This window comes from Cannabis sativa, chromosome 4 (genome assembly GCF_029168945.1).
Source record: "Cannabis sativa cultivar Pink pepper isolate KNU-18-1 chromosome 4, ASM2916894v1, whole genome shotgun sequence".
Classification (NCBI taxonomy): Eukaryota; Viridiplantae; Streptophyta; class Magnoliopsida; order Rosales; family Cannabaceae; genus Cannabis; species Cannabis sativa.
Window position 1 is genome coordinate 65,917,782 of NC_083604.1, and position 27,010 is coordinate 65,944,791.

The window sequence follows — 27,010 nt, forward strand, 5'->3', positions numbered from 1 at the left end:
CCTCTAGAACTCTCATCCATGGTATTCTTCAATGTGCTGTGGGATTCCATCATCTCTTCAATCAGGTAATTTCAACAAGTAATAACCAAGTGGATGTTTGATTCCTATTTTCTGATACTCATGTACTTAAAAAGAAAATGTTCGATTTGTAAATTCTCTTGTAGGTTCCTGAGTATTCTACATTGAGGCAAAATCTTCTACTTCTTTCTCATTGGTATGATTCTGAAATCGACTTTCATTCTATTTTAGCACTTAGATATATAACTCTGGGAAACATGACTAAATAAATATCACTGTGGGTCCTTCCTTTTCCTCTTATTAGCTTAGCCAACCTGCCTAAAGAAGTGAAAATGGAACTTGAAGATCCTCATGGCAGGTAAGACTGTAGTGGTTTCAATATCTCGCTTGACATTGACTAGCTTACTCATTTGAAATATTTCTTAAAAAATTTGTAACAAGATCTCAACTGAGGACAAAAATTCTCAAGAACGTACTCTGGGTGAGATGGACGGAGATTGAGGGGAATAGTGGTAATAAGGAATTGGCAAAGAGCCCAATGGAGATGGAGAAGATCAAGTCGGAGTTGTTGAAGGAAGTGGTGGAATTGAGCAGAATCACTGCTGGGGAAGCTCAATCGAGTCCAATTGGTGCATCTTGAGACTTGCTAATATTTTAAGGTGTAGCTTACTTTCCTCTCCTCTCAGAGTTTTACAGATTGAAGGATTGGTAATATTTCTCACTCATTGTGTTTTTTTTTAATCAAAATTTTTAACTTATGATTTTGATATGTTTATATATCTGTCTTTGGAATGTAGTAAGTGCACTTAGAATTGTATGGTGTTCATTACTGATCTGCAAGTGCAAATGTTTATGGTTGAATCTAATTCAGTACTATTTTTCAATTTGTGTGCTACAGACTTTTTAACTCATTGCAAGGAGTTTAACTCATTCATATCATTTTTGTAAGTCAATTTCACTCTCTTAAGCATGTTTAATCTTATGAGCCAAGTGCTTTGGGCCTTTTTTCTGATTTGAGTGTTATTTTTTAAAACTCACAATAATTTAATTTGGGTTCTGTATAACAATGTTTAAAAAGTATTTCAAAGTTAACATACATAAGCAATCTTGTAAATTTGGGTGCTTTGGGTCTTTTTCCTGATTTGAGTGTTATTATTTGGTATGTCAATATTACTCTTGGTAAATCTGTGTTAATTGAATCATTATTCCTATTCATTTACAGAGTATACTAAATGCAGCTGAAAATCTTGCGTTCATGATCTCAAAGAACCAGTACAAAGTCGGTTTGGAGGGTTCCATTCCAGTTTTAGTTGATTTTGTAAGAAGCTACTCTTTTGACCCTCCCTTATGGATTGAATTAAGAATGATGACTTAGATATTAAATCTTGTATTTCAGCTCAACTGGTTGGAGCCTACTGAAGAAATTGATGACTTGTTTTTGGGTGATGCCGAGGTCTGTTGACATCAAGCATATCAAAATCCCTTCTCTTTTATCTCTTTATTCCTTGAATGTGGTTTGATTAAGTATTCCTTGTCTTACTTTTTACATGCTCGATCAAATTTCACTTTTTATCTCTCTCATTTTTTAATTGCATCTCACCCACCATTAATCACTCTTTCTACAAAATGTATCAGGCACATAATTGTATCAATCTTTGAATTGGGTAAGTATAATCATACATAGTTTCTTTAATGTGAGTTCAATTAAGGTTATCTCAGTAAACCATTATTTCTAGAGATTGAAAGAATATATTGTAAGGATTGCTATATGCGTGTTGCTTCGAGTTAGGCTTTTTGTCAATAAATTTAGTTTCTAAAACTAAAACAGATTTATGTAATTACTAATTATGTATGTAAACTTGCAAACATAGAGTTGATCTTTTGTATTTCATATTTTTTGATGTGAGCTTTCAAACATTAAGCTGACGTATTAGATTTTATATTAAATTTGGTAAAGTTTTAGTTTCTATACTTAATTTATTATTTTTCCTTTGTTGTTTTTATACTATTAAGGACTTTATTAGGGACTTGAGGGCATATGCATTGTCAGGAGAGATTCTAAAAGAATTGGGACTACTGACAGAGCTATCATCTTTGTAAGTTTAAGTTATAGGTGTTCTTTTTGTTTTTGTCTTGATGCAAGGTTTCCTAAGGGAACTCTTTCCAAGGATCCATACCATTCTTTACTACAACTATGAGAGTTCACAGGACTCAATAGAAATTTAACTATATATTCTCAAAGCTAATAATCTTTACTTGTGAACTATATATATATTTATATAAGCGGTTGAAAGATGTATCTACTGCAAGCTCTTTTCTTTGATTTATCATTAATATGAATTCTCTTTCAATCTTCTAAGTGTAACATGTTTTAATCATAATCATAAGTACTTCTAATATTACCAATTTTTTAGTATTATTAATAACAATGTGTACATCATAAGTTTATATATACAATTATAACATTCTTAACAAGTCTATTTTTATAAAACAAATTGTTTAAAAAATAATTTACAATTAGTTACCGAATTTTTTTAAAAAATCACTAAAACTTAAATAAAACTAATATTTACGTGGCTCGCCACGTAACTTTTATCTAGTATATATAAAGGAGAAGTATGAAGCGGTGACATGGCACTATAATATCACTCTAAATGTATCAATCTCTTCTCTCCTTCATTCTCTCATTTTTTTTAATATTTTATTAGTGTTTAAATCTATACATTAATAGTTTACTATTATTTTAATAAATTTTTATAAAATATCTAACATTAACTAATTATTTATTTTCTTAAAAAAAAAAACCTCTATATAAACTACATATTATATCTAAATAATAATAATAATTTATAAACCATCTTATACATTAACTAATTATATCTTATACATATTATTTATTTTTTCTTTTTCTTTTTTATTTTATTATTTATAAGTTCCCAAAGAAAAAGTTTTTGATATTATTAATGCTTATACATACTCATGTTTTTTTTTTAAAGTAGTAAAAAAAAATACATAATGCATCAATTATTATTAGATGCGTTTTTTTCTCTTTCCTATATTTATTTTTATCTTATATAAATATTAATCACCCAAGTTTCCAATATATATAACTCAGTGTCTTTTTTTAACTATTATTAATTTTATTTTTTATTCTAATTTTATAATATTACTGTCTCTATAAGCTTATTAAAACAATATGTTAAATTTGATTTTTTATTTATTGATGCTTTATATATTTCTATTTTGAGGTACTATATTCTCACAATTCTTTCCGTTTATAATTATATAGAGAGTTTTTGTAAAGACCGCTTAGTTTAATTTGGAAATTAGCAGTTAATCACGTTTAATTATGAAATTATTTATAGCTATTTAAATAATTTATTATACTGTTATTATTGAATTCAGAAATGCATTGCTATGTCATTCAGTAGTTTTCATATTTTGCATTTCCGGTGCCCGGTATTTTGGAACCCGGTGTTTGGCTCAGTAGAAATCACAACTTAGTATGTTAGTAGTTTGGGACGGGTTATTAGACATTGGGAATGTCGGGAATGGCCGGGAATTTAGAACTTCCCAAAAATACCCCTTTAGTGTGTTTTATGTGATTTTAGTGTGGAGGGGCAAAATGGTCTTTTTGCCCCAATGATATTTTGTCTTTTAGTTATTTTGTTAATTGAAAATAAATGTTTATTTTATATGTTTATTTGGCTGAAATGATATTAGTTTATGTTAGATGGCTTTTATTTCATTTTTATCAAAAAAATTACAAGTTAGAAAAAAAATATAAAATTTTCAAGAAAAGCTCCCATTCTCTCTCTCTTTTTCGGCTCTCTTGAAGCATCAAGAACCAGCCATTTTCTTTGGTGATTCAAGCCCTAGTTTGCAACACTCTAGTGATCTCTTGTTGTGGTATGTGTTCCCTAACTTTCTTCCTTAGTTTTCTTGGAAAAAAATGATGAAAATAGTTGATGCATGCATGAATTTTTGATATTGTTGCTGCTGTGATCTTGTTGTTGTTTTCTGAGATGTAAGCATGTTGATTAGAGTTTAATTAAGCTTCTTGTAATGCTTGATTGTTAGGTTAATTAAAGTTATGATTTTTAGCTCAAAAATATAGTTTTCAAAGAGAAATGTCTTGAATCTGTTGCTGTGATATTATTGATGTTTTTAATTGTTTCCAGAGGCTTAGTTATGCTTGTTTAAGGGGATTTGAGTGGGTTTGATTGCATGTTAGCTAGGTTTGCTCAAGTTTGAGTTTAGAACTCAAAGCTTGAGCTTTAATGGTGGTTTTTGCTATTGTGTTTTCTGGGTGGTTTTGAAGCTTTAGAAATGTTCTAGGGGATATATAGAACAGGTCTGGAAGGTTTCATTTGATTTGGAGTTGTTTTGAGCAAGATATGAATTTTTATGTTTGCTGCCTGTGAGGAACCAGAATTCCGGTTGTGCATCCGGAATTCCGGATGGGGTTCTGAATTTTTCCAGAACCGGAATTCCGGTTGGGCAACCGGTCTACCGGTTGGGGAAAATTTTGAAACCCTAGATTTCCTCGATTTTATGTTTTAGGGGGTATTGCCATGCTTTTTATCGATAGGGAAGCTTTTAGTTCCTAGTTTAAGTCCCCGGGAAGTGATTTAGCGTATCACTTATAGTGTTGTGATTTTTATGTTCCGCGACCTTGGAGACCCGATTGGAGGCCAAAAATATCACAACAGTTTTAGTTAGAAATATTAATGCGATTATTAGGATAAGTTGATTTTAAAAATATCAGGGTATTTTAGGGTACTCGAAGTTGGCCAAATACCTTAGAAATAGAAATTTCTTAGTGGCTAAGAAATAATAAGATAACTATTAATAATAAAGTTTTCATTAATATTATATTATTATTGTATTATTATTATTTATATATATAAGTTAACTTTATCTTAAGTTTATATATATATATATATATTAACTTATCAGTGAAACAGAACGAACGAACGAACTAACGAAACTCTCGTTCTTTCCCTTCGACAAAACCTTCTCTTCTTATATCTATTTTCTTCGATTTTCAACCCAAAACCTAGTGATCTAAGCTTCGGTAGTAGCAGGATAACAAATCTTTGAAAAGGAAAAGCTTAAGGCATGGTTTAATTTCGTTTTAAGTTTAAAAACAATTGGTTTTGTATACAAGTTTTGTGAATTAGAATAGTTATGAAGGTTCTGACCTTATAGGATTATTCTCGGGTAGTTAGAATTATTAATGCGATTATTAGGATAAGTTGATTTTAAAAATATCAAGGTATTTTAGGGTACTCGAAGTTGGCCAAATACCTTAGAAATAGAGATTTCTTAGTGGCTAAGAAATAATAAGATAACTATTAATAATAAAGTTTTTATTAATATTATATTATTATTGTATTATTATTAATAATATATTATTTATATATATAAGTTAACGTTATATTAAGTTTATATACATATATTAGCTTATCAGTGAAACAGAACGAACGAATAAACTAACGAAACTCTCGTTCTTTCCCTTTGACAAAATCTTCTCCTCTTATATCTATTTTCTTCGATTTTCAACCCGAAACCTAGTGATCTAAGCTTCGGTAGTAGCGATATAGCAAATCTTTGAAAAGGAAAAGCTTAAGGCATGGTTTAATTTCGTTTTAAGTTTAAAAACAATTGGTTTTGTATACAGGTTTTGTGAATTAGAATAGTTATGAAGGTTCTTGTTGGGAATTATTTTACCAGGATCTTAGATCTACTCACAAGTATGTTTATTAACATCCTAAATATGAACTTTCTAAAACGATAAAATAAACACATATAAAGTTAAGAAAACCTTACATTGATGCAGCGGAATAAATGTCTCCTTCCACTCAGATCTCTAACCCTTGATTCCTTTCTGTAGCAGAGTATAATCAAGATCTGAGCCCGAATCTTCTTCTTCTTCAAGCTTTGATCCTTCACAGTCTTCCAATCTATGATTGAGTTACTGCTTGCTGTGTGTGGGCACTTACTCTTTCACTAGGGTCACGAAAAAGATGAAGGAAAAGAAGGAGAGAGATTTCGGCCAAGGTAGAGAGTGAGGAAGGCTCAGTTTTCTGAAGAGAGAAATTTCTGTCAGAAAGGCTTATTGAAAACTTGTGTTTTGACTGAGCCATCACTTTCTATTTATAGGCAACTTACTAGGTTTAAGTTTAGAATTATTTGGCATTAAAATAATGAAAATAATAATTTGAAAAAGCCTTATAAGTGGCCGGCCATAGGTGTTGTAATGGGCCCCACTTAATTTTGCAATTTTATCAAATTTTATCTCTATTTTCTCAAAAATGCCAATTTTCCAATTCTAACCTTTTAAATGCCAAAACTAATTATTTAATAATTAAAATACATTATTAAATAATATTGTCATTTAATTTAATTATTAATTAGACATATAAAGTCTATTAATAAATAAATAAACCTAGAAAACTCTTTTCCTTACAATTTCACTTCGCTTAGTGAAAATTCATAAAATCGTACATAGTCTAACTTTAGAATTATAATTGATCAATCACGAATCAATTAATGAGTCTTACAAGCAGAATGTTCTCAACTAGAATGGGGATCATGGATCTATATGCTGAGCTTCCAATAAGTGAACCAAATTTACCAAGTAAATTCCTACTTATTAATTCTTCGTTGAATCCACTCTTAGAACTTAGAATTGCACTCTCAGACTTATATAGAGCATATTGTATGTTTCACGATACCAATATACTATCTCATTTAACCATTGTTATAATCTTATTGTGATTTAAAGATCCTCTATATAGATGATTTACATCGAGATGGGATTTCTTTACCGTTCTCACCCCTCAATGTATTTTGCCCCTTAAAACACTTAGCTACCTGTAAATGGTGTTTAGTGATCTAATAATTAGTCAGTTAAACAAGAGCTCATCCATTTACTTCTATTTGCTAAGCTCGAAGGGAATCATCACTTAACTTCTATACACCAGTAGAAGCTATAGATTCCATATTTATGTTCAGCACTCCCACTCAATCATACTATCATGTTCCCAAAATATACGTATCACCCTGACCCAAAAGTAGGCTTAACTAATAAATCAAAGAACATGAATAGCACTCCTGAGTTGAGCCCAAGCATATCAGGATTTAGATTCTTTTCAATCTTAAGATCAACTACTGATATTGACTTGGAAAGATATGTATAACGGTAAGTTTGTAATATCTTAACTTAGTTGCAATATCGGTCCAGTCCAATGTATACTCCATACATTCGAAACTAGTATACTTTACTAATGTCCTGGAAAGAACATAACACTTACTCCAAGTGTAAGTACACATCATCGCTGATTATCACATTAGTGTAAATCCAATAACACTGATGAAACAGGGACCAAAACTTTTGATTCATATGATCACAATCACATTCCACTGTGTTGACGATACTGTAATTGTGAATAAACATATGATCTGGATTTAACTGACTTTGTGTGTATGAATGTAATAAACATATTAAACATATTAAACCATTAGCATGTAAAATTCATGCAAACATCAATCACTTCAAATTTCTTATATTGATAACTAATCGGATTGTAAAGAGTTTTATTTAGGGCATAAAACCTAACAGTTCTGACCTTATAGGATTATTCTTGGGTAGTCATGGGACTAGTTCTGATGTTTACTTGTTGAATTTGAGGTAATTTTGAGTTAGAAATCGAGTTTTGAACTTTTTAAAGCTTAGTTTGAACGTTAATGGCGTTTTTTCATTTAAGGGCTCGATTTTAATTTCTGTTACGTAAGGATGGTAATATTTATGGCATATATGCACCCTGTGAAGTTTGGAGTGATTTGGATAAGTTTTGGTAGTGTTTCGGCGAGTGCGAAAATTGAGATTTTCGTATTTCATAGTTTTTAGAAATTTCTAAGAGATCAAAAATCGTATTTTTATCATAACTTTTGACTTAGGTGTCCGTTTTGGACATTCTATATACCGTTTCGAAGCTTGAGACGAGCTCTATAATATGGTGTATAATTTAGAGCCAAAAAATAAGTTTTATTTTAATATATTTATACCGCATAGTTTGGTAGAAAACCTTAAATTGTCTTATCTGAATATTAAGCAATGTTTTGGGATAAACACTTATTGGTTTATCGTTGTTGTGACATAGAGCCGAGATCATCGGGGATAGTTCTCCACTTAGATTGGCCGAAATATATGAAACTGGATTAAAAGTAAGAAAAGTATATTGTACTGCATAGTACGTTGTCTGTAATATAATGAGTATTGTTATGAATTGATTAATATTGAGATATAGTTAATATTGTTATATAATGAAAAGACTAATTGGTTGAATATTGATAATGTGATGTTATTATGCATGTGATATATGGGCTCACCTAATTAGGTGATGCAATTTTTCTGGCGACGTACTAGGCGTAAGTACGAGTGTCAGTGATATATGATGAGTACCGAGCATAGGTACGAGCTCACCTAATTAGGTGATGCGATTTTCCTGGCGACGTACTGGGCGTAAGTACGGGTGTCAGTGATATATGATGAGTACCGAGTATATGTACGAGCTCACCTAATTAGGTGATGCGATTTTCCTGGCGACGTACTAGGCATAAGTACGAGCGTCGGTGATATATGATGAGTACCGAGCATAGGTACGAGCTCACTTGATTAGGTGATGCAATTTTCCTAGCAACGTATTGGGCATAGGTACGAGCGTCAGTGACATATGATAAGTACCGGGCGTAGGTACAGGCTCGTTCGATTAGACAATGCGATATTGGTGCCATATTATGGCACGGGCTCACCTGATTAGGTGATGCAATTATATGTTATATGGGTGCAGGTTTTTGGCACAGGTTCACCTGATTAGGTGATGTAGTTATGCGACATATGGGTGCCAGGCTATGGCACGGGCTCGCCTGATTAGGCGATACAATACAAGATTATTAAATTAAAGCATCGACTTGCCTGATTAGGCAGCGTGATGTTATGAAGATGGTTGCTTTATGAGGTAACATATGTATTATTTATATGATTAAATGAATATGAATTCCATTATTGGTATTGTAAAGTCTTTTTTTGGCAAGTTAGTTGACAAAATAATTTTTCCATTTATGGTAAGATTGCTATGCATTCATATTCGATTTCTTGCCTTATAAATTCGGATTGTAGTTGCCATTTTCCTTGTTTGGAAAGTTGCACTTTCAGCTGAACTTTCCTTTGTTGAAAAACTTCTCAAAAGAGAAGGAATTCTCTTTTGGAAAGTTGTCTTTTTTAGGGAAACTTTGTTTATTGCCTTTTCCTTATTGATTTCGATTGTATCTTGATACAATCAGAATATCTAACTCGTTTTTGGCGGGAATCAAACATTAAAAGAAGATCGGACCCGATTTTAGTAAGTTTCCGTTTCGGCGTATCCGCCGCGTCGCATCCGAATCCGATGTAGCAGATCGTGTTTCTTTTGGAAAGTTTTTGTACAAATTGCTAATTCGAACTTGTGGTTGCCTCTTTGGTTTCTATGATCTATAAATAGAGCCTAGAGAGCAACCATTCGGATTACCTCTTCCATTATTCATTTTCTACATTTATCTTTTGAGAGAAGAGAGTCTTTCTTTGTTTTGTGAGAGCCTAGTTGTTCATCTAGGTTCTAGTTGTTCTATTTCTGTTCTTACTCTATCCTAGAGGTTGTAAAGAACTACTTGACTGAACAAGAGATTGGTCTTCGGGAGAAGACTTGATAAAGCCTTACTTCGGGAGGAAGTAAGCACTTGGTCTTCGGGAGAAGACTTGTTAAAGCCTTACTTCGGGAGGAAGTAAGCACTCACACTTCAAAGACGAAGGGAGTTCGGGCTTGAAGGTGTTTCAAGAAGTCAGATTCATAAAGTGGATTACAAAGGATTGCGGCAATACTTTAGAGGGAGTCTAAACTTGTTTAAGTCAATTATCTTTGTAATTTTGATACTTTATTAATTGATTTCATTCTCTCGGGCGTGGCCCCGTGGACTAGGAGTGTTCGGGAGAACAACGATACCACGTATAAATCTCTTGTGTCAAGTTATTTATTTTTCTCGCAAATATTTTATATTCTCGCTCGTTCTTTTGTGCAGCAGAATTACTTTCTGCTGCTGCAAACGCTTACAGTTTTTATATTTTCGTATATACAACTGACATTTGCAAAAACACGGTTTTTCAATTGGTATCAGAGCGGGACACTAAACTCTTAGTGTGGTCCTATAACGTTTTTGTTAGAATGTCATTTTTTGCAGAAAGAAGTTCTATTTCTAGACCACCGTTGCTTAACGACTCTAACTATCCTTATTGGAAAGTTAGAATGAGAGCCTTCATCAAATCTCAAGATGAGAAGGCGTGGAGAATGGTTCTATCAGGTTGGTCTCCTCCAGTTGAGACAGATTCTTCAGGTAATACTATTATAAAATCTGAACTAGAATGGTCTATTGAAGATGATAAACTTTCTGCCTACAATAGCAAAGCCTTGCATGCTATCTTTAATGGTGTAGGTGAGGGTTACATTAAACTTATATCATCTTGTGTTTCTGCTAAGGAAGCTTGGGAGATTCTTCAAACTCAGTTTGAAGGAACTTCTGATGTGAAAAGATCTAGATTTATCATGCTTCAAACTAAATTTGATGAGCTTAGAATGTCTGATAATGAAACTTTAACTGAATTTTATGAAAAATTATCTGACATTGCTAATGAATATTTTGCTCTTGGAGAAAAGCTTGATGATTCTGTTCTTGTGAGAAAAATTGTTAGAGTACTTCCAGAAAGATTTGATACTAAACTTTTGGCAATGGAGGAAGCTAAAGATTTTAGCACTATGAAAGTGGAAGAATTGATGGGTTCCTTACGTACTTTTGAATTAAATCAACAGATTAAACAAAAGGACAAACCCAAATCCATTGCTGATAAAGGTAAAAGTATTGCTTTGAAAGTTGCTGATAATGAAAATTCTGATAGTGAATATGATGATGAGATTGCTGTATTAACTAAGAATTTTCAGAAATATATGAAAAAGATGGGAAATAAAAAGAATATTTCGAAAGGTTCAAAAGGTAATACTTTTATTAAACCATCTGTTTCTAACAGAAAGGGAATTCAGTGCAGGGAATGTGAAGGTTTTGGGCATATTCAAGCTGAGTGTGCAAACACTTTGAAAAAGAATAAGAAAAGTTTCAATGTCACTTGGAGTGATGATGAAACCGAAAGTGATGAAGATAATTCTGAAAATGTTGCCCTAACCTCTGTTATGTCTAATGTGTTGTGTGATTCACAGGTGAAAGCTAAATTGGTATGTCTGAATAATACCACCAAACAAGAGGAATCAGATTCAGATGAGTCTGAAATCTGTGAAGAGTCTCTTGCTGAATCATACAAAGTCATGTATGAAAAATGGATTCAGGTTGCTTCTGAAAATAGAGAGTTGAATAAATTGAATAAAAAATTGTCTCACCAAATTGAAATGTGTGAATTGAAAATAAAAGAGTATGAGACAAGTGTTTGTGATAAAGATGAAAAAATTACTCTTTTAAAGAAGGAACTTGAAAATTTTAAGAAAAATATTCAAATGCTTAACCCTGGATCTTCTATTTTTGAAAAAGCTCAGAATGCAGGTCAGAGAGGTTTCGCAGGCCTTGGTTCTAATGGAATGGAAAGTTCTGGAGTCACGAAGTTTGTAAAATCTAGTGTTCCAACGAATCACCTTGAGGCTACAAACTCGCCGAACAGCAGTTTCACGGCGTTGCGGCAAGAAGAATGCTTCGATGCTGCAAAATCTCCAGGATTTTCAAAAAGGGTAAGATCTCAGGTAAAAAGATTTGTTCCCATTTGTCATTTTTGTGGTAGAAAAGGACATATCAGACCTAAGTGTTTCACATTGAACAATCTCTTTAAAACAAATTATTTTGATAATTTGGAAAAATCTCAAAAGAAACATAAAGGTTTGAAACAAATATGGGTGAAAAAGAAGTGTCTAGCTGGTTTTTCTGATAAAACTGCTGCATCACAAATGTGGTATTTTGACAGTGGTTGCTCTAGACATATGACAGGTGACAAGGATTTTTTGACTAACATTCAGCCTATGCAATGTGGAGAAGTCACCTTTGGTAATGGCCTATCTGGAAAAGTTGTTGGTATGGGAACTCTAAATTTTGAAGGGTTACCTAGATTGAAAAATGTGATGTTAGTTGAAGGACCGAGGGCTAATTTACTTAGCATCGCCAAATGCGTGATCAAGGGTTTATCGTTTCTTTTGATAGTGATCATTGTTATGTTACGAATGATGACAATGAATGTATCTTGCAAGGATTTCGATCCAATGATAACCGTTACACTCTAACCCCGTGTTTACTTGTCATTCGGCTATCAACAACACCACGGATACGTGGCATGCCAAGCTTGGGCATATTAATTTTAAAAACACGAAAAAAAGCATTGTCAAATGCGAGGTATTGTTCGAGGTCTTCCCAAGCTTGGTAAGGAAAGTGAAGGGAAGTGTGAACCGTGTCAACTTGGGAAGCAATTAAAAATCACTCACAAGCTCAGAAACCGATATCAATACCTCAAAGGTATTGGAATTGCTTCACATGGATCTTATGGGTCCAATCCAAGTTGAAAGTTTGAATGGTAAACGATATATCTTTGTGTGTGTTGATGATTTCTCTCGTTTTACTTGGGTAGATTTCTTAAGAGAAAAATCTGACACTTTTGATGCCTTTAAAACTCTTTGTCTGAGATTAAGAGTTGAGAAAGGTTGTAATATTGGGAAAATTGTTCGAATTCGAAGTGATCATGGTAAGGAGTTTGAAAATTCGTGTATGATGATTTTTGCAAGTCTACGGTATAACTCATGAATTTTCAGCTCCCAAAACTCCTCAACAAAATGGAGTTGTTGAGAGGAAGAATCGAACTTTGCAGGAAATGGCACGAGTGATGTTCAATAGCAAGAAGTTGACAAAGCGATTATGGGCTGAAGCTATTAACACAACTTGCTACATAATAAACAGAGTGTTTATTCGTCTGTGTACCTCAAAAACATCTTATGAAATGCGGAAAGGTAAGCGCCCCAATGTAAGTCATTTTCATGTTTTTGGATGTGTGTGTTATGTCTATAGAGATCGTGAGCATATTGGTAAATTTGATGCTAAAAGTGATGTTGGTGTATTTATTGGATATTCCTTAAACAAGAGAGCTTATCGTGTTTATAACATGAGGACTCAAACCGTTTTGGAATCGGCTAATGTGGTTGTTGATGATTTTAGAGATTTTTCGAATTTTCCACGAAGCCAAGATAGATAGTCTCATGGATACTCCTCCAAAAGTTGTATCGGCAGATCCGATGCAAACAGAACCCGTTGCCGATGCCGCAAATGACGAATCCGTCGCTGCAATCGAAACTCGGAGAACCAGAACCGTCTATCTTGACTCATCCAAACATCATCACGTACTCTATTCGAAAGAACCAAGCACCAGCAGTCAAACTGAATCATCCAAAAGATCTCATCCTTGGAAATCCTGAAGAAAGCATGGTAACTCGCAGAAGGTATATTAATTTAATCAGCTTTCTTTGCTTTGTTTCTCAATATGAACCGAAAAATGTGAAGGAAGCCATGACCTTTGAGGAATGGCTCAATGCAATGCAAGAGGAACTCAACCAATTTGTTCGCAACAAGGTATGGATTTTGGTCCGAAGACCAAAAGGTATAAATGTTATTGGAACAAAGTGGTTGTTTAAAAACAAAAGTGATGAGTTCGGTACAATTGTAAGAAACAAGGCTCGTTTGGTGGCACAAGGGTACACTCGGGTAGAAGGTATTGATTTTGATGAAACTTTTGCTCCCGTTGCAAGATTAGAATCAATACGTTTACTTTTATGTATTGCTTGTATTCTCAATATTAAATTGTTTCAAATGGATGTGAAATCGCCTTCCTAAATGGCATGTTGAATGAGGAAGTTTATGTTGAGCAACCAAAAGGATTCGAAGATCCTCAATTTCCGTACCATGTATACCAACTTGAAAAAGCTTTGTATGGTCCGAAACAAGCTCCTCGAGCTTGGTATGAAAGGTTGACTCAATTTTTACTTTCTCATGGCTATCACGAGGTAGTGTGGATAAAACTCTTTTCATCAAACATATAAAATCTGATTTTATCATTGCTCAAATTTATGTTGATGAGATAGTTTTTGGTTCTACATCTAACCATGAAGTGCGGTATTTGTTGATCAAATGAAAAGTGAATTTGAAATGAGCATGGTTGGTGAGCTTAACTTCTTTACGGGTCTTCAAGTTGAGACAAATGGAAGGAGGTACATTTGTATCTCAAAGCAAGTACGCTAAGAACCTTGTCAAGAAATTTGGCCTTGAATCGGCTAAGCAGGTAAGTACTCCTATGAGCACCACACTGAAATTAACAAAAGATGAGAATGGAGTAAAGGTAGACACTACACTCTATCGTAGCATGATTGGAAGTCTTTTGTATTTAATCGCTAGTCGTCCCGATATATGTTACAGTGTGGGAGTGTGTGCTAGATATCAAAGTAATCCTATGGAATCTCATGTATCAGCTGTAAAAAAGATTATTAGATATGTTAATAGCACTCACGATTATGGAATTTGGTACTCGAAAGATACCAATTCAAATCTTGCTTGTTTTAGTGATGCAGATTGGGCAGGAAATGCTGATGATCGAAAGAGCACAAGTGGAGGGTGCTTCTTTCTTGGGAATAATCTAGTATCTTGGCATAGCAAGAAACGAATTCCATCTCCTTATCCACTCGCCGAAGCCGAGTACATAGGCTGGCGGTTGTTGCACTCAACTATTGTGGTTGAAACAAATGTTGATTGATTATGGGTTTGATTTGGGTGTTTTGACTATTTTTTGTGACAATACTAGTGCCATAAATATTTCCAAAAATTCTGTTCAACACTCTAGAACAAAGCACATTGATATAAGACACCACTTTATTAGGGAACTTGTTGAAAATAAATCATTGCAATTAGAATATGTTGATACTGAAAAACAATTAGCTGATATTTTCACAAAGGCCCTAGATGCAAGTCGCTTTGACTCCCTCAGAAAATCATTGGGAGTTTGCATTGTTTAATTTTATCTGTTCATAATTCTTGTACAATAATATTATGTGATTCTTCTCTAGCTCTTAATCATCTATCATTGTATTTTGACAAATCATGTTTATGCTTTTGGTTTATAATTAGTTAGGATCTCAGTCTGATCATACCTTGTGATGTTGTGCTAAAAGGTTCATGTTACTCTCTATGTGTGTCTAGGATTAAATAATGTTCTTATACAGAGTTGAGCAATTTTTGTTTCAGTCTTGTCAGGCCCCTTGCTGGAATAGAGCTACCCATACTGAGGTGTGAAAGCCATCTGATGAGTAAGCTGGAACATTGTAATTAGCAACTATGATGAGGATGCACTACCATAGAAAAGGGCTACCTTCAGTATGGTGTGAAAGCATCCAGTTGCGGGATCAATTTGAAAAAGGCGAAAATGAAAATCTTGCCAAGGACAATGATCCTATTTTCACTGCACACACTTATGTCTGACAAGTGTGTTCAAATCTGTAAGTCTCCTCTATTAAAATTAAATTGATAATCCTGGTTCACAATTTTCAGTAACATGCATATCTTTTTCCTCAACATCAATTAGGATTGTAGTTGCCATTTTCCTTGTTTGGAAAGTTGCACTTTCAGCTGAACTTTCCTTTGTTGAAAAACTTCTCAAAAGAGAAGGAATTCTCTTTTGGAAAGTTGTCTTTTTTAGGGAAACTTTGTTTATTGCCTTTTCCTTATTGATTTCTCTGCTTGATTCGAATCACATATACTTATTGTACACATTATATTTTATTTTCGGTTTTAATTTAAAAAAAAAAAAAAAAAGGAGGGAGGCGTGTGACTTGCTTCATGGGTTAAGAAAATCTTGTGCATAAATGGTAAGTATCAACATTCATTCTTCTTTGAGTTATTTTTGATATGTTTCCATTTAAAGAATGATCTTTTATATGGTAATGTGTCTTTAATCTTGAAAGATTGACTTATTTTTGGAAATATTGTTGGTAATTCTAGTTTCCTTTTATTTTATTTGTTTTTTAAAAAAAAAAAAGGGGAAAGAAGTTGCAAGGAGTGGGCAGTTTCCTTGTGTAATCGTGGGCTGGTGGTTTCTCAAATATGTTGAAATTGGTTTCCTTTTTCCTAAACTCTCCCATGTTTATTTCAACCAATTTTTGTCATTCTCTCTCACCACCTACCCGATTCTATTTCTTTGTCTCTCTTGCTTGTTGTCTGTTCATTGTCTCTTTCATATCAAAATGGTGAGAACAAAGAACCTAGGGCATCCCAAAAAGGAAAATGGTGGAATCTAAACAAGCCCCCTCAAATGCTCTTCTTGTTGCTCCAATCGTCTTGCTGCCATGGAGGAGGTTCAGCAAGAGATGTTCAAGCAGTTGTCCTCATTGATCAAGCTTTATGGGGCATAAGTTTTCTTTCTTTTTGTTTTTGTTGGACATATTTCTATATTTTCATTTCTTTTTGTCTTTGGCCCTTATAGATAAACAAAAAGGGGGAGTAATTGTATACTCAACTGTCTAGGGGGAGTTGAGGTTTGTGTTTGTGTTCATCTTTGGTCAAAGTTAGCTGTTTATTTTGGTTTAATGTTGTGCTTCTCAGGGGGAGTTTTTATGTTTATTTTGCTAACTTTGTTTTGTAGGTGTTTGTTAATTAATAATATTTTGATTATCTAAAGTGCCAAAGGGGGAGATTGTTAGGTCCTTTTTTGGCAATTTAGTTGTCAAAATATTTCTTAATTAATGTGCATTTTATTGAGCATTCAATTTGTTTTGTTTGGTACCTGTGAACTATTTGGTTTAAAAGTTAGCATGGTTCTTTAGTTATTGTTGGTTTTCGATTGTGTTACTCAGGGGGAGTAGTTATTTGTTATGGCTAACTTTATCTTGTAGGTACTTTGTGTTAAAAATTATTTTGTTCATCTAAAGTGCCAAAGGGGGAGATTGTAAAGTCTTTTTTTGGCAAGTTAGTTGACAAAATAATTTTTCCATTTATGGTAAGATTGCTATGCATTCATATTCGATTTCTTGCCTTATAAATTCGGATTGTAGTTGCCATTTTCCTTGTTTGGAAAGTTGCACTTTCAGCTGAACTTTCCTTTGTTGAAAAACTTCTCAAAAGAGAAGGAATTCTCTTTTGGAAAGTTGTCTTTTTTAGGGAAACTTTGTTTATTGCCTTTTCCTTATTGATTTCGATTGTATCTTGATACAATCAGAATATCTAATCTGTTTTTGGCAGGAATCAAACATTAAAAGAAGATCGGACCCGATTTTAGTAAGTTTCCGTTTACGGCGTATCCATTGCGTCAGCATCCGAATCTGATGTAGCAGATCGTGTTTCTTTTGGAAAGTTTTTGTACAGCTGCTAATTCGAACTTGTGGTTGCCTCTTTGGTTTCTATGATCTATAAATAGAGCCTAGAGAGCAACCATTCGGATTACCTCTTCCATTATTCATTTTCTACATTTATCTTTTAAGAGAAGAGAGTCTTTCTTTGTTTTGTGAGAGCCTAGTTGTTCATCTAGGTTCTAGTTGTTCTATTTCTGTTCTTACTCTATCCTAGAGGTTGTAAAGAACTACTTGACTGAACAAGAGATTGGTCTTCGGGAGAAGACTTGATAAAGCCTTACTTCGGGAGGAAGTAAGCACTTGGTCTTCGGGAGAAGACTTGTTAAAGCCTTACTTCGGGAGGAAGTAAGCACTCACACTTCAAAGACGAAGGGAGTTCGGGCTTGAAGGTGTTTCAAGAAGTCAGATTCATAAAGTGGATTACAAAGGATTGCGGCAATACTTTAGAGGGAGTCTAAACTTGTTTAAGTCAATTATCTTTGTAATTTTGATACTTTATTAATTGATTTCATTCTCTGGGCGTGGCCCCGTGGACTAGGAGTGCTCGGGAGAACACTGATACCACGTATAAATCTCTTGTGTCAAGTTATTTATTTTTCTGCAAATATTTTATATTCTCGCTCGTTCGCTTTGCCGAAAGCAGAATTACTTTCTGCTGCTGCAAACGCTTACAGTTTTTATATTTTCGTATATACAACTGACATTTGCAAAAACACGGTTTTTCAGGTATAATAGATTTGTATTACCAAATGTCTGTATACTGATGTTTATTCGTGGCAAGTGCCAGTAGTGATTTGGATTTCATCTTATGAACAAAGTGTGATCGTTTGATTCTTATTGTGTATAAATGACAATATTCGAATAATAAACTATATGATTGTTATTATTACTTTTCTTACTGAGACCTTGTGACTCACGGGTGCTATGTGTTGCAGGTAAAGACAAAGAAAAGCTAGATCAACCATGAGGTGGCAGTCTTCTCCAACAATGCACATATTGACCTCACAGGCCTGCGTGCCGAGTTGCCAGGAGTTATTTTGGACTGGCTGTATCTACTGTGTATTTTGATTTTATGTTTAAATGGTTGTCGTATATATTTCTTTAGCAAAACTTTTTATAACAAGGAATCCCAGAACACACTTTTTATGCCGTTATAATGTCTATTTTTAGTGTTTTGTTTTAGCCAAGTTTTTAATATTATCACGGTTTTTAATAATTAATTATTCTATTAGTATTAAACTAGTTTATAAAATCACACACGTGGTGCTCCTATAGATTAAGGCGTTACATCAATCTTTATCATCCAACACATGCAAAGATTACTCCATTTCGTAATTGTGGCGATATGTTGCCTAAGTCAAAGAGACATGTTGCCTGAACCTAGTTAATCGAGGGTTCCCGTATCTTTTTTTATCTGCACGTGCCAAAATTTGCATTTTTTTTGTAAGTTGGGTGACATGTCGCCTATGATCAAGCGACATGCTTAGAACATGACTTCTTTGACCTTGCTCGATAAAACATGTATAACTTTGCATCCAAACTACAAATAAGACGATTTAGCATGTTTTGAAAAACTGGGAACGAGATCTATCATTTTGAATTTCATAAACTTTTCGAAAAAATGATGAAAACATTACAAAAAAATTGGCTCCAAGATCTTAGTCCATTACAAAATTATCTTTTAAGCATAAACCTACACACTTAGGTGGCGTTTGGTTGGAGGTAATGAAATGGAATGGAATGGAAAGGAAATAATTTTCATTCCATTCCTTTGTTTGGTTGCATTTTAAAGTATTGGAATGGCATTCCAATGGAATGCTCTTTCCACTATTTTGGTAGAATGGCTATTCCATTTTAAAAAAAACGAATGACCATTCTAATGTAACAAGAAAAAAAATTAATAATTTTTTTATCAATTTTTTTTATGCATTTTAAATTTTATTCCATTCCATTTCTATTCCTATTCCCATTCCCATTCCTATTCTTATATTTTCATTCCTCCCAACCAAACGAGAAAACACTTCAAATTTATACAAAAATGAATACTAATCCATCTAATAATTGACAAGAATGAGTGAATAAATGTGCACTTATCAAGTATACATTTTGAAGACAATTTGTTGCCATTCAAACGAGGAATCCAACGATCATTGTACACATAAACATCACTACCACTACGTACTAATAAGCCATTGGGCACCATCATCAAAAATCTCTTTCCCCCATAAAATAGACCTCTAAATCAAAGATGGCTGGTGGCCTCAAGAAGTGAAGTAAAAGAAAATAAATAAGGAGAAGAATAAAGGGAAATTATAGTAAATGGCTCCAAATTATAGGAGTATGTTAGTTTATGTCCTCATTTCAAAAAAATATAGCAAATGACCCTAAATCATAAGACTATGTTAGTAAATGTCCTCATTTCATTTTTTTTTTTTTTTAGAATTAGAAGCAAATTATTTAAACATTATGGTATATTTATATTAGTTTTGTTAAAATCTTTTTTACTTTAAAGTTATGTCAATTTTTTTTTTTAAATTTTTTATGAGTTGTTTTGAGTTGTTGTTATATAGATTTTGTTGTACGGTATATTTCTATTTTGTTGTATGGTATATTATTATTCTTAGATGATATTTATTTTTTATTAAGATATGTATAATAGTGGTATATAATTTTATTAGCATAATAAAAACATTTTAATGTATGTATATAATTTTATTGCCATGCTACATATATTTAATTATTATTTTTATCTTTTTTGATTGTATGATTATTTATTTTAAATAATATTTAATTAGTTTTTATTTTATTATATACAATGGTCATGGCATATATATTTTAATTGTGGTATATAATTTAGTTAGTATAGTATACATATATATATGTATTAGTAATCTATATTATTATTATTATTATTATTTGTATATATGTTTTGGTGTATGGTATATGTATTTTTTGTTATACGGTATATAATTTTTTTTTAAATAATATTTAAGTTTTATTTTCTATTGTACTTTTGTTGACATGATATATAATTTTATTAGCATCTTATATATTTTTATTTTTATTTGTTGTTATTATTATATATATTTTTATTGTAAGGTATATATTTTATGTTATATGGTATATAAGTTTTATTGTATAGTATATCATTTTATTTTAGATAATGCATGTTTAGTTTTTATTTTAGTATACATAAAGGTGATATATAATTTTGTTAATATGATATATATAATTTTTTTTAACTAATATTATTTTATTTTATTTTATTTTTTATTGTAGGTATATACGTTTTATTGTATGGTATATGACTTTTGTTGTCTATAATATACTATTTATTTAATATGATATTAAGTTTCTATTTTATTATATATAAATTTTTTGGTATGTATTCATATTTTAATGGTGGTATATATAATTTTGTTAGCATGATATATATATTTTTTGAGTATTAATTTAGTATTGTTATAATTTCTTTGTGGTATATAATTTTATTACTACGGTATATTAATTTTCTGTACTAGGATATATCTAATACTACTGTATATATTTAAATGATCTAATATGTTTATTTATTTTTGTTACAATATCGTAATATGCAATACTAAAAAAAAATTATGTAACTTAATTTTGTTATTATATATATTTTTTAAAAAACATATGTGATAAATCTATTTTTATAATTTTTATTATTTAATTTATTAGATTTGGCCATTTTCTTAATTTTTTTAAAAAGTGGACATTTACTAACTTAGTTACCAAATTGAGGGCCATTTACTAATAAGCCATTCGGCACCATCATCAAAAATCTCTTTCCCCCATAAAATAGACCTCTAAATCAAAGATGGCTGGTGGCCTCAAGAAGTGAAGTAAAAGAAAATAAATAGCCTTCATGAATTAGGAGAAGAATAAATTTGAGTAGCCTTCTTACATAATGTAGCTTAATTGAAGAGAAAAAAGTCCCTAAATATCCCATGCCACTCTCAAATTCACGCAAACAAAGTTGTTACCAAGTATACCAGTGAAGCCTTTTCTTGTTAACACCAACATTCTACCAAAATTGAGCATAAAACTACTATAAAAAAAAGACTAGTGATAATTTTTTAGTCACAACAAATTTTTTTTATGATTAAATATGACTTTTAGTCCCAACATAAAAGTTACTTGGGACTATATTAGTATTTAGATACAAATTATCTATAATTTAGTTTTAGTCATAACAAGTATTGTGATTAAAAACACATTTAGTTACAACAAATTGTGATTTTTGTGACAAATACTTTTAACCACGAATTTTTTAGTTACAACGTAAGACTAACAATTTATAATTAGTTATAATTTTTTTATTTTTAATTACAAGTTTTGTTGTGACTAAAAGTAAAATATTTTGTAGTGAAACCTACGAACTTCGTCAATTAAACAATGCTCATGGAATAGGTAAAGATTGATTGAGTGACAGACTTGATAAACACCTCCTTACCGCTCGAAGAGAAAGAACAAGATTTCCAATTAAAGAGTTTGTTCTACACATGGTCTCGAATAGATTGGAAAATCCTTTTTTTTTTGGCCAGCAAACCAAGATTTTTTTTGTGGCAGGCAATCATATTTAGACCAAGAATAAAGGCCAACAACTGCGTGGTAGTAGACTGATGAATCCCAAAGCTAAAGTAGATAGCTAATTTTGCAAAGTTTACAAGTCTTGAAGCACCGCCATAAAAATCAAGCAACTGTAATGCTAGTATTTTTTTTTTGGAATTGAGATGTTCCCTTAGATGCTCATCCTGCTTTTATGGCATACTTGTCAAATCCTTTGTAATTTCTGGTTTAGATTGTGCTGAATGAATCATTCATTTTATTTTTTTTAAATATTCATGCAACGTAATGATAAATTAAAAATTACATGGAAAATTATCCTCCAAATTGAGAAAAAAAGAAAATCTAAAAGTAAAATAAAAATCATAATGCCAAACTTTGCAATTTGAGACAACAACATGTTTGTTTTCTCTTGTCCAAAATAAAAAAAGACATGTTTGTTGTTTCCTTTCATATCCATTGGAGTTTATAATATTTCTTCATTTTGAGGAGAAGAATAAAAAAAAGATTTTCATCTTAAAGCCAAAAGATTTTCCAAATAAAATAAAAAAAAACACTTAAAGCCGAAAGACAGAAACAGGGCTCACTACTCTCTGTAATGACGATAATACCCCTATTCTCGGATGCTTCTTCGCGCTAAAAATGAGACCACGCTAGAGATTGAGATGGAAGCCACTGCCGTCCTTATCGGTAAACCCATCGACATTTCCAATTTCAACACAGTTTTATTTTTTATTTTTTCAAAATTAAAAAAGTCACATTCCGAAAGCATAAATACTTAAATTAAATATTAAAAGCTCCAAAATTTTTATTTTCGATTTAAATACCAATATTAATAATAAATCCCCGCTAACCAACCTACGCGCCGTCTCACGCGCCCCACCGGGATCCGAAGCTTTGTTAAGATGGAAGAGCCCAAGGCAGTGGAGACGGAGAAGAAGCTCCAAAACCCCATTCAAGATCCGCACCCGATCCCCGATTCGAAAGACTCACTTCATGCTCCGAACGGCGACGGTGGCTGGGCAAGTGTAGAGATGGGATCGGAACCTCAACATCAAGCTCCGCCTCCGACTGAGAATCAGGCCGATCCATCGACGAACCGATCTCCAACAGGGTCTAAGAAATCGGTCAGGTGGAGCCCCGAATTAGTGTCTGAATCTACTTACACCAATAGCGCCGCGACTTCTCCTGATCGATCCAATCCCTACGTCGCTTCTTCCCCTGTTCCTCCTTCTTCCTCCTTGTCTTTCAAAGGTACGTATCTATTCACAAATGTGTTTTATATGCGTGTATATCTACATATGTATACTTCTTTATGTGGAATTTGATTGTTTGTTTGATCAGATTCGGTTGCGTCGGTGAAAAATGTTCTGGGGAGATGGGGAAAGACGGTGGGTGAAGCGACGAAGAAGGCTGAGGATTTCGCTGGAAACACATGGCAGCACTGTAAGCTTTCCTTTTCGTTAATCTCTGAAAATTTGCTTCTTTATTATTGTTCCTCTTGTAGCTGTGGTTTGGGATTTGATTTCTGATTTTACATGAGATTCAGGACCAGAATTTTCTTTTGGCTATGAGCATTTGGGCAAAAGTTGCTAATACAATCAAAATAGAAGAGTAATAATAATTAGCTTTGGTTAGAGCTAAAGAAAGTTGTTCCGTAAATCAATCAAGTCTTTTGGAATTTTTGATTTCTGTTGGTAAATTCAGTTTCTAGATATAGTTCTCTCGTTGCCTCGTTGGTGTGGTGCAACTGCTTTGTTGGGTACCAGTTGCTCTGTGTACGTGTTATATGAGAAATGATTTCATTCTTTATTGAATAGGTTAGTTAAGTTGCGTGTAATGATTCCTTGTCATGTCTTAGTTTACTTTTTATCGTCTTGAGAGTTTGTTTGGTGGGAAAGAGATGTGGAAGGTAGGAGAAAAGATTCGGAGTATACTGGTTGTTTGATGAGAATGATTTTAAGAAGGAATGGATTTCAATTGATAAGTTTAAGTATATTTTAGTCCTCCAAAACTTTTATTTCGTCATTTTATACAATGCCACACCAAACAACAGAGAGGATTTTGGTTTTTATTTTTCATTTTTCTCATACCAAACCCAACAAGGGTATGATCCTCTCTTTCTCTTTTTTCCTTTGCCTCCTTATGTAGCTCTTTTTTTCCTTGCTATCTTCATTTCCTCATACCAAAGATATCCACATAGCCTAATTTTTTTTACCTTCCTTTGAAACCATTAGACCAAGGAAGTTAGGGTTTTTTTTAAGACAATAATCCCATACTGAAATGCCTGGTTAGAGGTTACCCATTTAGTTAATTACTCAATGGATGGGTGAAATGCAATACCTTTCACTGGTATGACTGAAATTCTTCCTCTTCTTCACTCTTCCTGCTTTGAACAATATGTCGGAAGTGATGTGATAACAAATTTTGGATCATAAAAGGAAAGAGTTCTTATTCAAACGATGCGTACAGTGAAAAAATGTTTGGTAGTTTTTTCTTCTTTCTATTTCCTGGTTGCATAAGTTCTCATTTAGTTCAGGTAGGAATACAGGTTCTGTTAGTATACCACATTAATAAAGATTTATTGAGATACTACTTGTCTATTCAGATTGCTATATAAACTTTCCTAGCTACGTAAACGAGTTTCTTGATTTAATAATTTTTAAGACTTTTTCTTGCTGTTAGTTGAAAATCATCTTGATGAACAATTCGACCTATGTAAGTATAGGTGAAATATTTTGTTCTTCTCCTCTCCATCTCACTTACCCCCCTGCAAATCTGTATGTGTTTTCTGTTAATTGTTCATGCTTCTACTGACCTAAAGATGCTGTATTACTTTTCTGATATGATGTATTAATAATTGAATACAATATTTTGCTTCACTATAGTGAAAACGGGCCCTAGTTTTGCTGATGCTGCCATGGGAAGAATTGCCCAAGGAACAAAGGTCTTAGCTGAAGGCGGTTATGAGAAGATCTTTAGACAAACATTTGAGACAGTTCCTGAGGAGCTACTTCAAAATTCTTTTGCATGTTACCTATCCACATCAGCAGGTCCAGTTATGGGTGTTTTATATGTCTCTACAGCAAAGCTTGCATATTGTAGTGATACTCCTCTATCATATAAAAATGGTGACAAAACTGAATGGAGCTATTATAAGGTATGTCTTTACCTTCCCTTACAATTGTAGCCATCATAAATTAATTTGCATTTTGATTCTTCAACCCCATAACATTCCATAAGTTAATGTTATGTGATGTGACTGCATAACGTTGTTTCATGTTGATATATCATCCTGATTCTTGAGAGCTATTACAAAACTGTATGGTGCAGCTATTTGATCAAATCTTGTGTTTGTCTGGTTGTTGTAGATTTATAGGGAGAATTACTTAGTTGAGGATAAAGTTCTAGTTTTACTTATTTGTTGTTTTTTACTGGTATTGAAGTTGTTTGAAGAAAGACTCATGTGGATACCAGTACAATAAGTCTTGTCCTGGGAAGTTGCTTCCTGTTATATTCTTTTAGATATTAACAGGTAGCTATGAGTGTGATGCGTGTTCAGATTGAATCCTGGATGACTAGTCAAATGATGTATAAAATTTGTTTCTATTCATTCTTCTTCCTTTTTATTTGGGTCTTAATTTTGTTTAATATCTTTTTGGTGTTCTGTTTTAGGAAGAAAGATATATTAATAAATAGCAAATATTTCGCTAGCCCTCATTTGCATCTAATATTACTTTCTATATGGCACAAGTTATCTGCTACCCATTTTTGCAGCTTTCATTTTCTTTCGATTTCTTATCTTCGAACGTGAATCATGTATTTACAAATCATGTTTATGCTTATAATTCTTAGCTGTTGTTATTGTTTCTCCTTGTAATTACTAATTAACATGTTTGTACAAGTTTTACATTTACATATATGCATTCTCTGATCTCCAATATATTTTTGTAAGTAGGTGGTTATCCCATTACACCAGCTTAAAGCGGTGAATCCATCGTCAAGCAGATCCAACAACTCTGAAAAGTATATCCAGGTTATCTCCATTGATAACCATGAATTTTGGTTCATGGGCTTCCTAAACTACAATGGGGCTGTCAAAGTCCTACAAGACGCTTTAGAAGGCCGCACCTTACAATCTGCATGACTAAAAATAAGTTAAAAGAAATGTCTTATGGAGAAATTTCTCTCATTTGTATCCTCTTGTTTTGACTCCTGAAGTTATATAATATATAGCTTCAATAAATTCATATCAAGTAATTTCATAGCTTACTGATCGGATGTTTGGGTGGACCAATTTTTGAATAGTAATTTTCTTCTGATTCTATGTACTGGGCTTTGCATGTGGCAACTTTCATGAAAACATGAAAATGGGGATTTAGTCATTTTGCAGAACCAGTAGTAGTGACGGCTGTCGTTCAACGATTGGGGCTTATGTGGCTTAGTTTGTCTATTATTCTTTGTTACCTCTTTCAAATGGTACAACTATAATATAATATGATATTCTTGTAATTAATTTATGTCTTTTTTTTTTTCGAAAGCAATTAATTCAAAGTCTATGAACTCTTGAAGAAAGAAAATGTATGCACATTAATCACATTTTAGTCATGGGATAATTTCATTACCTAAATATATTTGCAAGGCCGATCTCGATGAGGTGGGCACTGTCCTTGATTGCATCAATGTGTATTGTTCGTGGTCTGGGCAACGTTTGAATATTCAGAAAATATTATCTTCTCAAGTAAGCATTCAACATGAGATTGCAGATCAGCTTGGTTTTTTGCAATCCAAAGAGTAAGGTGAAAGATTTAAAGTTTATTAAGGAGAAGATTTGTTCTAAGATAGAACATTGGTGTTGCAAACTTTTATCCCAAGTGAGAAGATCAACTCTTATTCTGTATGTGGCTCAAAGTACCAAGCTTTACAATATGACTACT

At 32.8% G+C, this 27,010-nt stretch overlaps 1 protein-coding gene across 1 annotated transcript; it reads left to right on the forward strand.

Annotated features, from left to right (window-relative positions):
• The first annotated feature begins 22,066 nt into the window (after nucleotides 1-22,066).
• LOC115713063 (GLABRA2 expression modulator) lies at nucleotides 22,067-26,589 on the forward strand. The gene is made up of 4 exons (XM_030641543.2): nucleotides 22,067-23,327; nucleotides 23,418-23,519; nucleotides 24,962-25,233; nucleotides 26,032-26,589. The coding sequence occupies exons 1-4, from the start codon at nucleotides 22,979-22,981 to the stop codon at nucleotides 26,218-26,220; spliced, it is 912 nt and encodes a 303-aa protein (XP_030497403.1). The 5' UTR covers nucleotides 22,067-22,978; the 3' UTR covers nucleotides 26,221-26,589.
• Nucleotides 26,590-27,010: the final 421 nt, after the last annotated feature.